Source organism: Anopheles funestus, chromosome 3RL (assembly GCF_943734845.2).
Source record: "Anopheles funestus chromosome 3RL, idAnoFuneDA-416_04, whole genome shotgun sequence".
Taxonomy (NCBI): Eukaryota; Metazoa; Arthropoda; class Insecta; order Diptera; family Culicidae; genus Anopheles; species Anopheles funestus.
In genome coordinates, this window is record NC_064599.1 from 31,668,237 (window position 1) to 31,682,664 (window position 14,428).

Consider the following 14,428-nt stretch of genomic DNA (forward strand, 5'->3'; position numbering starts at 1 on the left):
TCTTTCCCAAAAATTAATTTGGTTTAGCAGTACTGGACAACAACTTTGAAATTTTGAGCTTTGAAAGCAATGTTATGAAGTTGTTACATTTAAATCGGAAATTTTACAGCTTGTTACGTTAAGATTAATATTAATCTACACGCAATTAATCACTGTAACAGCTACAATCTTGTTACAATTTGCATTTTAGATTCTTCATTGCATTACATTCAAATTGAATTGACCTTAAAGTGTAAAGCAAAACATTTATTTTACACATTTTCCTTAAAAACTAGAACAATGTTCCAAAGGAAAATCGATGTTTTCACACACAGTAAGCTTATCATACATGAAATATTCGAAACGTGACATATGGCCAACTCCCCCACCCCTTATTGGATCACGCTCCCGCAAAAGACGGCACACTTCGCTGCTTTCCAAAGTTTCAGGTGGTAGAGTGAGATTTACTTCACACAACTCTGCACTTTACTGTTATCGGCAATGGTTGTTTCCGTTGCAAAATCTGGTCTTACAAACAGTCGAAAAGAGGACTCAAAAGGGACTCAAGATGAAATGAAAACATAACACAAAAACACACACACCCACACCGTATAGTAAATCATGCTGGAGTAGAGTGAAACAATAGCACGGGAAGCGAAATAAAGTGTATGTGTGATGACAGTGAGGCACTGAAATTGCTTTCCGTTTTTCTTTTTATCACGCGTACACACTTACCTCCTCTCTGAACCGCTTGACGATCTCTCCCTTTTTTCCGATAATGCTTCCGACTTCCTGTGGAAGAAAAAGAAATAACGAAAAACCATAAGAATGGAAAGTAAACAGCAGTTTAAGGATAATATGAAATGACGCATGTTTATTCTATAAGGGATTTGAACGGATCGAAACCCCTGCTAGAACGTTATCATGCAAAGAAAAGAACGATTGTTTAGAACAATCGTATGTTTATTGGTCTACAAATTGCTTTTTGTAACGGTGTGTGTGTGTGTGCTATTGTCGATTTAATGCTGATCGAACGTGTTGTTAGATGTTGTTCCGGCCAGTAGAATTAACTGCAGTAAACCAGTTCGTCCTTTTTTTGTTTGGTAGTATCGTGTGTGTATTAACGGGCCGGAACAACTTAATTACCCACATGTTGCATATGGCACCTTGCGTATGATTAATTATCCATACCGTTAGTGTAACCTTATGTGCTTTTTAATACTTTTTACTGTGCCCATAACCATTTCCTGTGGGACAGGACGTAAAAGAGTGCGAATCAATATGCAATCACACGCAGGTCGAAATGAGAAAGGTAGTAAATCATTGGTTACATGGCAACTTGTTTTTTGCGACAGTTGCCCAAAAATTTCACCACAAGATAATAAATCAGGAAGTAATTAACATTTAATTCGATAAAATTGCTATGTGCAAGCTGCACACTATTATTAATGAAATGCATTTGCAAACGGTGGAGTTGATTTCGTAGCTTGCAATTGAATAATACCCCACGACCTTAATTGCTCACGGACATTCAATGATCAATTTAAAAAAAGGAGAATTTATATTTAATAATAAAGTTAACTTTCAATGCTGGTTTAATACTTTTAGTCGGGTTTTAATACACTAGCATACTTAAGGGATTCAAAGATCGTGCTCCTCCTCGATCGGTCTAGTACATCAAAGATCTCGTGAAGCGATTTTAATTGCTCGTCCATCCATGTGAAGAATTTGACTATCTAATCTCTTGGACAAGGATACATTGAAGTCTAATTCTTCCACTAACACTAGAACCGAACCTGTCATTTTGACTGGAACGCTTCATTTTCATCATTTTATTTTTTGAGGTTCAAAAATCCTATGGTAGTCGAACCATGAATTTTATTTATATATTGTACAGTAAGATCTCCAATAAACAATAAAATATATTCCAACTCTTCGAAATTGTGTAAAATTAACCACGAACGGAAAACGCTTAAAACGCTTGGTACACTTTCAACAATTCGTTTCCAAGAAAATATATCCATGGAACACTCTCCCGGGTCGCTGACAACCACCTTCTTGGGAGAGCATCATCATTCTGACCTTAGCCACCATAAGGATGTCTACTCCACCGAACAGATCAACTAGCTCGAGGTTCATTTCCCAGACTCAATACTCTATTTCAACTAAGTTATTGCGATATAAATCATTCTTCAGTTATTCAACTGATGGGTGACTTACTACTTGCCGCTTAGAATTTAATTGATAAACCAAATCTTCTGGAGTTGAATAAAGATTTAAATCGATAAGAATGAGTTATAAGTCTCTGCTAAGTCATCACTCCCAAACCATTAAGTAATTCATTAGTGAATTAAAAAGTTAACTTTTCTAACTCACTTTCATGTTACTCCTTTAAGTTTGTTATTATTCCCAATCTCTACGACGTTGTATAAAATATGCAATCTTATAAAAAAAAATCCCATGAAGAAAGCGGAAGTGTGTGATGTGTTTAAAATAAATTCAAAATTTACGCAATACTTAATTACAAACACACACACACAGATATCATCATCAAGACGCATCTTAAAGTCACGGAACGGTCCAAATCTGCACAACACACTATTGAGAGCACGAGCGCCCAGCCATCTCAACTACTCGTCTATCATTAATTCTAACCAACAAAAAGTTAAAAATGGATCAGCAGCTGTCGGGGGTTTCGGTCCGGGTACACTTATTTTAATTGCATACACATATGCAATTGTTTTCATAGTTCCGCATGTAATACAAGACCGTGTCGCAGACAAGACAAATGCAGTTTTCTAGTGCCTTTCTCTTTTCGGTTGTGTGGCAGAGCAAAATAGAATCATGTCTGCAAGGAAAGCTACTTCCTAGTAGAACAAACGACGGGTTAGGGGGGTTTATCTGCAACCACAACGAAAGCTGCATTTATTTCGCATCCCGCAAACGAACCGTGGCATTGGAATGGCGGCTACCTTTGCAAGGTGTTTTATACTTTGTACGGTACCAAGCAAAAGATTGGCCAACGATTCGAAAATAGCATCGTATACGAAGGAGTAGCTTGATCCGCTGTTGTTGCCAGAACCATTTTGTTCAGTGATTGTTTTTGCTTAATTCATTAAGAAAACAATTTTTGTACAAAGTTTTTGAGAAGCTTAAGAATTTTTCATTTGACAGTAGCGATTGAATCACACAAGGAAAGGGAAATTTTTATTTCCCAAAGGAAATCGATTATGCAAAAAAAAAACTCTACTCTCTCCAACCGACTTTTTAAATACACTTAATTTGTTGTTAGCCTCATCCGATTTAAATTAACCAGAAAATACGTGGTACCCTCACCGATACTCTTACATCCCATGGAACTATTAATAAAAAAACGTCTCCACTCAGATTAATAGAGAAAAACAAAACCAAAAAAAACATCTGCCCCGCGATGTAACTTTTTGCTTGACACACAATCATTTTCCTTAAATCGCTAGAATAAAGAAGAGTGCATGAAAGAAAAAAAAAAGCGTTCAGCTCAAGTGAAACTTTCTAACGCTGGGCTGCCGAGAGCAAAGACAAGGTCGGTATAGGTTCAGCTTTTATCTCCGGTTATTTAATTTTCAGTTATGCAAATGCTCATGTTTATTTAATGTTTTCCCTTTTATCCAAGCGTATCCGTTTTTTTTTTTTTGGCAAGTCCATTTCCATCCCACATTTTTCTGTCCCCTCCTGCAGGGTTCAAAATTGCAGGTACTTTCGGCGTTACAGCATCCAATCACCGCACGTGGACCACTACCCGTTTACGTCGTCGCGAATGGTGAACCGAACAACCATTTTCCGTTTCCGGATTTCCGCCGGAGAATATCCAAGACAGTGGGAGGGTGTCCCCACCAAAAGGGGAAACACACGGAAGCAAGGTTTGGAAGGAAAATTTTTGGGTTTATTTTTCGTTCGGTCGTTGAGTAGATAGACGGAAGAATGGAGAGAGGAGAAACAAAACGTCCACAGGAATTGGCCATTTTCCGTTGTAAATTTTGTTTTCTCTCGTTACTTTCACGTCGTTTAACGGGTTTTGAAGTTTTATCCATATATATTTTCCATGACTCGTTTTCTTCCTTTCTATGCGTTTGAAGGGCATGTACATGAAGGAATTGATGTAAACAGTTAATTTTAAGTTTTGTTTTTTGAGGACAAATTGCCATAAATATTTCTTTTAGTGTTTATTAGTTGATTTTAAAAGTTCTCTAAAAAATTTGCAAATTCTTTCACTTGTCAAATATCTTCACAGATTGTGAGTGATTTCCTTTCAAATATTAAATGTATAACTTGCCATATTTAATGTGATTTTGTTCTACAAGCTTTTATCACAAAATATTTAACATAAATTAACATTAAAAGCCTAAAAATTATTAAACAAAACAAAAAACCTGACATCTGTAAACCTGTACGTAACATGTTTTACCCAATTCCAGTCCGTTACTAATTATTAGTTCATTTTTTTACATCTCATCTTACACATCGGATAAAGAAAACCCGAAACCCGGGCAACTAACCAAAATGGTTTAGGAATGAATTAATCAGTAAAACCCTTTTTCTCGCGATTATTTTTCCGAACCGGAATAACTTCATTCGGCCCACGGCCCACGAAAAGGGGTTGAGCGCAACATCGTTCACCCGGTACAACAATACACCTAACTTTGGTAATAAATTTTAAAAAGTATGTATACACACACACACACCAAATTGCTACAAAACAAAAAAACAAAATCCTTCCCCGGAAGAGAGAAAGAACCAGAAAGAGTGTAACGCACCGTTAACGGTGGCCAATCCTCTTTACAGCATCCTTTTCTGAGGAGCAGTGCAGACATATCGTGCTGCACCATCATACCATACTGGGGCTCATTAAGCGAACACAACAGAAGGGGGCGCACCACCACCACCACCACCGCTTGTGGGGAAAAACGTGCGTAAAAATGGTGACCAGTTTCAGGATGGTTTGGTCGTGCAGCAGAAAAGCGCAGAGAATGAATGAATACTTTATGCGTCTTCAGGTTGGTTAAAATTTATTTCAATTTTCACGCAACACCGCATTCGGCGCAGCCGGGGGCATCATAATCTCGGGAGAGCTTCCCCGTGTGCGGTGCCGTGACCAGGATCCGACGACACGATCGGCTTTTGTCAGGGAAAAAAGGGCCTCATTTTTGTTTCCTCATTCATCCGCCCGGTGTAGCAGCAGGCAGACATCCATTTCAGCGAAACCTTTCGCGGGGTCGTTTGGTTTTTATTAGTCGGAGGAGTTTTTTTTCTGTTTTGCGAAAATCTAATACGGCGCGCGTGTTTCATTGAAGCAGTGAGTCGGTAGTTAGGGACCGTTAACCTTAACCCCCGACACGCGTAAACGAAAGCGAAAGGCTTGTATGGCGCACAACATACCAACAACTGTCAGGAGCCTGCCATACGCTGGTGGCGTATATCCTGCTGCCCCACAAACGGCCTGTTGGACACACGATCCCCATAAATATTCACTCCGGTAATAAGCCAAACAATTTAGTATGAATTATGGCTCTCCTGTTTCTACCCTGCAGAGGCTGGTTAATGGGAAAAATTGTGTTCAGTGTCACTCCACGGACTCCAACAAAAGTTCCACTTTTACAAGGCATGCCGCGCTTAACAAACCATCGCCGTGTCCTGTTGCCACGGGAAAGAAAAGGTAATTTAGCGGGGGTCGTACGTTTGCCATTACCGTGTGTACCCCTCCTCCCTTCGATGGTCTTTTGGTCGACACATGCCGTTCGGTACTGGTTTTGTGGTTGTACCATGCTTGGGAGACGACCATAATCCCCGGTGGACCACAGAAAATTTTTGTTTTTCTTTCTACCACCACTCCACTCAGCGCCAACATAGCTTTCCACTCATTCATACCAAACGGTCCTCCCCTTTCTACTGTCGTTCGTCAGATTTTGGTGCCGGAAGTTAGCAGCGACCAGGACACGATGGCTAGGCACGTGACGTGCTGTTGTTGTCCAATGCGATACAGATATGATGGGTGATTTTTATCGGAGTGAAACATAAACTCTAGCGCTCGATGACGATGGCAAAGTGGGACGACTTTAAAAACCTTCAATCGCATCCATGGACGTCATCATACACGCCTGTTTCCAACCAGAACAGAACACATCTATCCACCAACAGGGAGACAGGTAAGTGAGTTATAACCATAAAATGTTACCACCGAAGAGGTACGATGACTGGGGCTATTTTTCTCCCATGTCAAATATGCCCTCGAAATTAATTTGCTTTCATATTGCTTTGACCAGGGTACAGATCACACTGGTACGGAGGGGAGGAACAGATACTTTTCTCCACATATATTGACCTGCTTTTCATTCGTACACCATCATCAGATTGCCTGAGCCACGTCATTAATGTTGTTTTTTTTTGCTTCTTCAAACATGCGCTATCCATTTCCCAACACGGTCATCAAGCACGGGGACGACACAGCAGAGCATCAGCAAGTAGCAGCATCTTTCGGGCACATGTCCAGAGTACCCAACCATCGGGCACCAGTGCTAATTTGTAACCGGTTTAGCAGTTGAACGAGATTCGTGACTTAGAACGGTATTGGAAAGCAAAAAAAAAAAGAAAAAAGATTGCAGCTCAACACAGTAACCAAACAAACGAGGTAAAGAAGAGAAGCGGGATCATTTACAGTTTTCCACAGCATTCTTATATCGACAAGTTTCCCCCGTCTCCCCCACTTTCTATCACATCGCGATGAAAAATACCACCGGATCAATTAATGCGCATCTTTTTTTTTCTTTGCCATCACGGTATTAACACGGTAGGTGGAAAAAAATCAAATCCCATTTGTCGTACTTTACACGGAATCAGGAAAATGATGCCACCTTAAAAAGGTGTTTCTTTGCACGGGATGGGTTTTATCAGCTAGCTAAAGTCGGCCACGTATGAACGGGCCATGCCAAGAAAGGAAAATCGTGATCGTGCTCTGCACACGATGGCGAAGATGGTTTTGTTAGGGACTGTCCGATATAACAAACCGACATGCAACATATTATTGAGACCACCATCATTAGCAATTTGGTCGCGTGAGAAAATAAATTGTATTAAATTCGCGAATGAAAAATGAGTTAATCGAACGTTAAAAATCGGTTTTTTGAAGATAAATATTTAACACGTCAGACAGAGTGTAATCCACAATGTATCTGGATCTAAAGAATTGCAATACAACTTGATCGTACAATCCAATTCCAACATAGAAAACAGAGGAATCTCTTTTGGTGTTGTTTTTTTTTAATTTAACCTAACAATTTGTTTTATATCGAGGTAAGCTAAATTTTAGGCTTAAAACTTAAAGTCTTAAAGCTTAAAGTCACATCTTTAAACAAAAAGACATGCTGGTTACGAAAAATCAAGTGGGCAGAGCAGGAAATAGTGTGCGGGTAGCGTAAACTGAATAAAAAAAAACCCTGTATTGATAAATATTAGTGTTTAGTATGTTTTTTTTTTATTTCACTTCGGACGGACAGCCGGTATGACTTAGTGTTTAGTATGCAATGGCTGGACATTTTTTTCTTGTAAAGCAAGATATTAACTATCTTATTTGCACTTTGCAAAATAAATCAGTTCTATTTGGCTTGGGCCAATTGTATCATTTCCTATTGAGGCTTTTATTTCTTGCCATCACCGGTTGGCAGTTAATATGTCAATTCGCCTTTGGAACTGTCATTTCCGAGCTACACGGATAATGGGACAACCAGATAAAAAGTAACCCGGATAATCGGCGCTCTTTTGTAGTACATTTTTTCCTTTACTTTTACTTTACCAAGTTTTTACTGAATAAATTAAGGGTAAATTTAGAACAAACTAGTAGCCGTTAATTTACTCATTCGACAAGCTTGACGTATTGGAATGGGTGATTTATCGTATTGCTAAGTTTCCTATATGACTTGATGCTTAATTTATTGGTATTTTCTATTTGTGAACTAGCAGTTGAAACAGTAGTTCAAGGTTATTGGTTTGTTTTGTTAAATTATACTTACTTAATAAGTATAATTTTTTATACTTATTAACACTACTGATCTTTTTCCTTTTTTTTATTCGAAGGCTATTATCGAAGCCTTGTCAGTCGCCAAACGTCAAAACGCATACAAAAATAGGCTTAAGTCAACATATCCGCCCATCCGTAACACAGTTTGTACTATTATGTAAAAAATATATTATTCAGATAAATTTGTCTAAAAAAAATATTTACATCGGTTTTTCGCCTCCGTTAGCAAATTATTCATTTAGTAAAATTATTCGTTTCAACCATTCCTTTTGAAATGAAAACAATTAAATATATTTAAACAATGTCGTTTCTTCGATGTTGGATGTTCGAGACTATATATATTAATCTTACCAAGGAAGTGTGTTTTCGTCATATTTCCCATTTTCTTCATTACCTGCAATGAAACAAGAGAAAAAAACCAGACGTTATTATTTATAACCACTTAAATCCAGCTTTCATCGAATGAAAACAGGTAAGGAGATGTGATCGAATTTCGGCAAGCTATCCCCCTTTGCAGATCTACTCTTCGGCAGGTGCACATTACAGAAAGTGAAATTTTATCACACACAAGATGATCTATTGGTTCTCATCATAACACAGTCGCGGCAGAGTTAAGATGGAAAACTCCCGCGTTTATCGTGATGAACGTAATACAACCTATTCGTCGATGGAGTAATAAATGGTATGGGGAGTAACACTTTTATTGCAAAATTCTGTCAGCGTGCAACACCAACATTCTCACCGAAAGAAGAAAAAAAACACGGTTTTGTTGCGTGGAGGCAAGCGCACGTTTTTGGGAGATAAATTTAGAATAGCGTCGTCGCGCCATCTTACTGCCTTGGGCACTTCTTCGCCCGGGGGGGGCAGAACGACTTTCTCCCAACCCCGTTAGCGCTTAAAACTCCAATCATTCGCCCATTTTCCCCCCACAAAAACGCTGTAGCAGAAAACCGTAAAGTAGTTGTAGACCCGCGTACACCTTGATGTGCGTGTGTGTCTGTGTTTTTTTTTCGCTAGATATTTATAAACAAAAAAGCCGCAGTTCGAGTCTGCGAATATAATTATCATACTGCGCTCTTTGATATTGTTTTTACGTGTTCTTTTTTAAATATACACATTTATTTGCTATTCAGCATCGGATTTTTCTGTAGCCCATTTTTCTAAGAAACCTGTTCCGGCAACAAAACCTCCCCCCGAACACTTTAATAAGATGCTGTATAGTAGGGAGTCGTAAATCGGGAAGTATAAACAACCAACGGGACGGGAAAAACATTCTCGCCACACAGGGCCAGGAAGTAGCGGCCGCTCAAACACACACACATAATGCTACTACGGGGAGGACAAAACATCCACTCCATTTTGTGAATGTGATGCATGAATAGGCAATCAGAACAAGGTTGACATTTTAGCGAATTTAGGATGAGTTTTGTTACGTTTCGGTATGAGTTATTCTTGAAAATGATGCTTTGATGAAGATATTAATATATCTTCGAAAATATTTTCCGCTAATAATCAATTAAGGAACGTCACGCCAAAAAACATTCACCACGGTGTACATGCGAGTAAACGAACTCCCTTCCCTCGTGGCAAAAGCTTATATAGAGAGCACAAATTGAAAGCAATCGGAAGCGGGAAGATGTTCTAATGAGGGATCAAGTGAAATAATTCCCATCGATTTTTCAACCGACGCAAGTGATCGCCGAACGACTTGTACTTGTTGTACAATTACCATTATTCACATAATTATCGAAGCGATGATAGCATCATTTTGATTGCGTACATCGTGTGCCGTTTGCAAATGAGAAACGAAGGTGGTGGTTTCGTTTCACCACCACGGCCCCCGGTTAGCATCTTCCGCTAGCTTTTCCATTGTACTTCGGGGTGGGGAAGAATTTGTAGAGCACGATCATGTTTAAAGTCATGTTTTGGGGTGTAGTTTCCACGATTTATCAGGTAGGGAAAAACATTTCCCCGGAACACGTTGACGTTTTACTGTGGCATTAAATGGACCAAGTATCCAAAAAAAGGTACAATCTTCCACCCGGCATTCGGGCGACGAAATCAATAGCGCGCATTATACCGGCACGCGCCCATATTGGCGGAAAATTGGATACGCAGGAAACACGAATTAAGATCGAGCCGTAGTCGGGCGGGAACTCCAACCTTACAGCAAAGCGCTCCTTCCGCTTCCTGAATGTATCTGAGCTCTGTTTAGAATGGTTTATCTTTTTCACTCTCCAGAAGCTTTCCCCCTGTCAAGGGTGGCGATGTAAAGCACGTGCAGGAAATTAGGCTGTAGGAAGCAATTTGTAAATCTGTTTTTCGCACCCCCAGACGCGTGAAGGAATTTTCACAAAACCGAATGCCGTCTTCGCATAAATGTTTTTTTTTGGGGAGGGGAACGGTAATTTGTATACATTAGAAGCAACATAATTAACTGTTGTGTAACTATGCTTATCATGGATGATGACACACACACTTAATTCGTATCTGTTTGATAAATTGGATTGTGTATTGTGTCAACTTTTAGTGAACATAATAATGTCTTCCTCCTCAAAAGTGTTGAATGTTAACAGTAGCATAATATTTATTCAATTTTTATTATTTTTATTACAATAAATTAAAAATAATAATAACTTTGCTTAGTATTTTTTTGTATAAATTTTCGAAAAACAAAATTAAAAAAAACTTCAGTTTAGCTACAGCATTTTAACAGACTCTGTACGTCGGTTGTTTCTTTTCCGCAGTGTAAGCCGACAACAGAAAGTTCCCAGAAATCCCCATCTGCGAAATCCAATTCAATCTACTGAACGATAAGCTATAGAGTAATTAATTACAAATCACTTTCATCCCCCTGGACTGTCAAACATCTTACACGGGACGGTGTTGCAATGTAGTAATACTTCCACCGTTAAATAATAAATTCAAATCATTCTGCTTCCGGCAGTGCCGTACCGTGCTTGGAGGCTTAATGTAGATGTTGCACGGAATTACCGAATGATGGATGAAGGAAAATTTTACTTTAATTTCAGAGGTTTAATTAAAGTTAAGTTCTATTTTTATCATATTAACTTGGTGCGTAACATTTCAATAAAAATTAACTTTGTGTGAAAGAATCTTTAAATATAATACTGAAAATTTGCAGCTCAATCGAAGAGAAATATTTTTGAAAACTTCGAACTATGCGAATTATGCTCGAACTATGCTATTCTAGAAGAGATAAAATTAAATATTTGTTTTATGTAAACAAGTTTGGCAAACGATTAAGCACGATATTCATTTAATACTTCCAACGCTGGTGATCACGTCTTGCAACAATGTAAAGGCACCGTTTCTCTTATTTTTTTAAGCTACATTTTTTTTGTTTTATTTTTGCAGCGTTATCAATCGTCCAAATACAAAAATAAGCAAAAGAGAAATGACAATTTTGTGGGAAAAAACAATATGATGTTTTTAATACTTTCATCAACGACAAAATTTGCAACAATTGACGAGGCATCTCTCGTAACGAAATCGCTTCCAGCCATGCATAATGGCGGTGCCAGTTCACCTCTATAGATGAAGAATCAATTATATGCAATTTTCTTTACGAATTACCATGCGAATGTGGAAAGTTTCTGATTGCTCCCTCATTAAGTCAACGAAGGTTTAAATTTCCCTTTCACTATGTACATCTCAACAGCGAAGCTGAAAAGCATTGAACCTCTTTTTGACTATTTAAATTCCACAGTTTTGTTACGTTCTTTTGATCGTCACTACACCAAATGCGAATTCGACGTCCGACGACGCACGCACAAAAACTTGAACTTTTTGCAAAACATTGAATACCGCGCAGTCGGTCTCTTATGATTTTGCTGCTGCTTTTTTAATTATGGGAAACACATCAGGTTACGAAAACATTACTGCTTCTGCCTGAAGCCCGAAGCTTGAAACCGTACAACAAACAGCGGCAGCAGCAACAGCGAAAAAAAGGAATATATTCCTTTGAAAATTATATTCCACTTTTTCGGTTTCTGCGCCTTTCCAAACATTGCGCTAGAGTCAATTTTACATCGTCGAGAAAAGGTCCTTCAAATTGTGTGGGCGTTTTTTGGGTTGGAGAGTTTTTCAAGGAGCCGAAAGTTAGATTCTAGGCCTAGCTGCTGCGTTGTATTTTGGGGCCTGGGGGTGGTGTAGAAGGCCCGCTTTAGAAGCATTGTCTCTGCCCTAAAGGTTGACTTTTTCCTCGCTTTACGTTCTCCTCTGGCGGTGGTTCCTTTTTTTTTCGAAGCGTTATCATCAAACCGGCACGGCAGCCGAAGGCACACGCTTGAACAATTTTCGGTTCACTCATCTATTGTAGCTCTGGTTTCAATTTTTGCAGCTGCCCCCGAGCAGAAGGCGTAGACGATACATCAATTTGATGTACTTTGTGAAGACGACGATATGCTGACAAGCTACGGCTAGGGTTTTGTACAATCCTCCCTTCATTCCTTCACCTTTTACTTTCTACTTAGCCAAACATGAAAAATAATGGTAACAAGGTTCGTTTGAACATGATCGAAAATAGCTAGGGGTTTGAGAAATAAAATTCTCCAATGTTCGAAGAAAGCTGAATGGGGAGAAGGGAAAAGAGAGTGGATACTTCTGATAAATCCCGAAAATTTTATTGGAATCGAGAATGATTCTGAAAAAGTAAGATATTTCCAAAATTACTCAAATGCCCCAGACAAATACATGGATTTTTTCATTTTGAAGAATGTATGTCCATATTAGTGGACATAAGATACATTGATTTGGGGCGCCCTGAGCAATTTCGATCATCACACGACCTGAACGGTACAAAATCTTTTTGGAGACACAAGACAGACTATTCAGCTGTGGTGTTAGTCATATCAAACAGCCCCAGAAATATTGATTCCAAGAATTCTTGAAGTTGTAACGTCTAAAAAGTTTACATTCACTCTAAATGTTACTTTACTTGTTCTTTTTTTGTGTGTCACCACACATCAAATTCGACTTCCAAACTACATCGATAAGTGCCTGCTGTAATGTATCGACCGCAATTACAGGCGACTCACTTTGGACGGTCACATACTAACCCGAACAGAAAATGTTCCACAAAATGTTATAGCCTACGACCACACATTAATCCAGGATAATTGGTTTTGCTTCAAACCACCAAACCCGCACTCAAACCGTAGACGAAGACGAGCACAATATTTCAAACGTAAAAATTCGGACCAACACTCATCACATCAGTGTTAGACGTCAGTGTCTTTCCGCCCTGGATCTGAGATTTTAGGATCAAGTTTAGATGGTGTTCATGGACGTACTTAGTCCTGATACAAGCACACCCAAAACAAGTTCACCCTCTACGGACCTCGTTCTCTCAGTTTTCTCTCAATCCGATTTAAGTCATGTTCAAAACAAATGCAAAATATTAGGCCACATATTGTCGACCGACAAACTCAACTCCACACACCAAACAAACTGCTGTGGAGATGGAGCAGGGGGTGGCTTTGAAAGTGCCGGAAAGTGTTATCCGGCGCCGAATTATGATGCTGGGGAACGAGATTCACACTCGGTCACCAGAGTGGATGGATTTGGTAAATGGGCAGCATAACAGAACTACGTTCTAGTTGACTCAACACAACAAACGACACGAATATGCAATAAGGTACCGCACAATACTTTCTTCAAGCAAACGATAACAGCGCCACAGCCCCACAGAGAGTAAGTTTGTACGGCGCTGACTACACTCACCGGCAAATGGATAAAGCTCACCAGCTAAAATGAATTCTAAAATGAAAATGAAAGGTTCAGCATCAGACCACAGAGGCGAAATATGTGTAATTTTCCTGACCTAGGAAAAAAAACACCGATAGTTCGTTGAAGCTCACCGATAGGAAGAGGGAGAGAGAGAAAGAGAGAAGTGATCATAATACACTAGAATGTAATTCCTTCTGTGGTTTTAAAGCAGGCTTATGGGCAATTTGTGAAAAGTAATGCAAAATTAAGCCTGGGAAGCAGAGAATTCTTTGTTCCTCGTTTGGCATTGAATTTTCTAAGCGGGCTACTTAAAACCTAAATGAAATACGGTACAAAAAGAGGCGATCTGGTGAGGTACCCGCTACCGTATCATTCAAAGCAACGAGTTCTAGTACTAAATAGAAAATATTTATCCTTTATACAGAGATGAGTAAATTAATATTTTACTGTACAATTATGCCTTAAAACCTCCACATTTAACACGCAAAATATTACAAATCCTTAAAGCTACACTCACCACATTTGTAGAAGAAACAAAACAACCAAAAAAAGAACTCGTACAAAAGTTGTCCTCCACACGTCGTAATAGGACAGAATTCCATTTAGCAAATATCTGAATGTTTCGGAAAAAATGGCACCCCAAAGCGA

At 39.0% G+C, this 14,428-nt stretch overlaps 1 protein-coding gene across 15 annotated transcripts in view; it reads right to left on the reverse strand.

The window, feature by feature from the left end:
* LOC125770954 (poly(rC)-binding protein 3) overlaps positions 1–14,428 on the reverse strand; it is a 129,368-nt gene that overhangs the window by 39,663 nt on the left and 75,277 nt on the right. For all 15 annotated transcript variants that reach the window (XM_049441088.1, XM_049441086.1, XM_049441089.1 and 12 more), the window contains exon 3: positions 715–771. In XM_049441088.1, the coding sequence (XP_049297045.1) occupies positions 715–771 (57 nt within the window). The remainder of the gene's footprint in view (positions 1–714; positions 772–14,428) is intronic.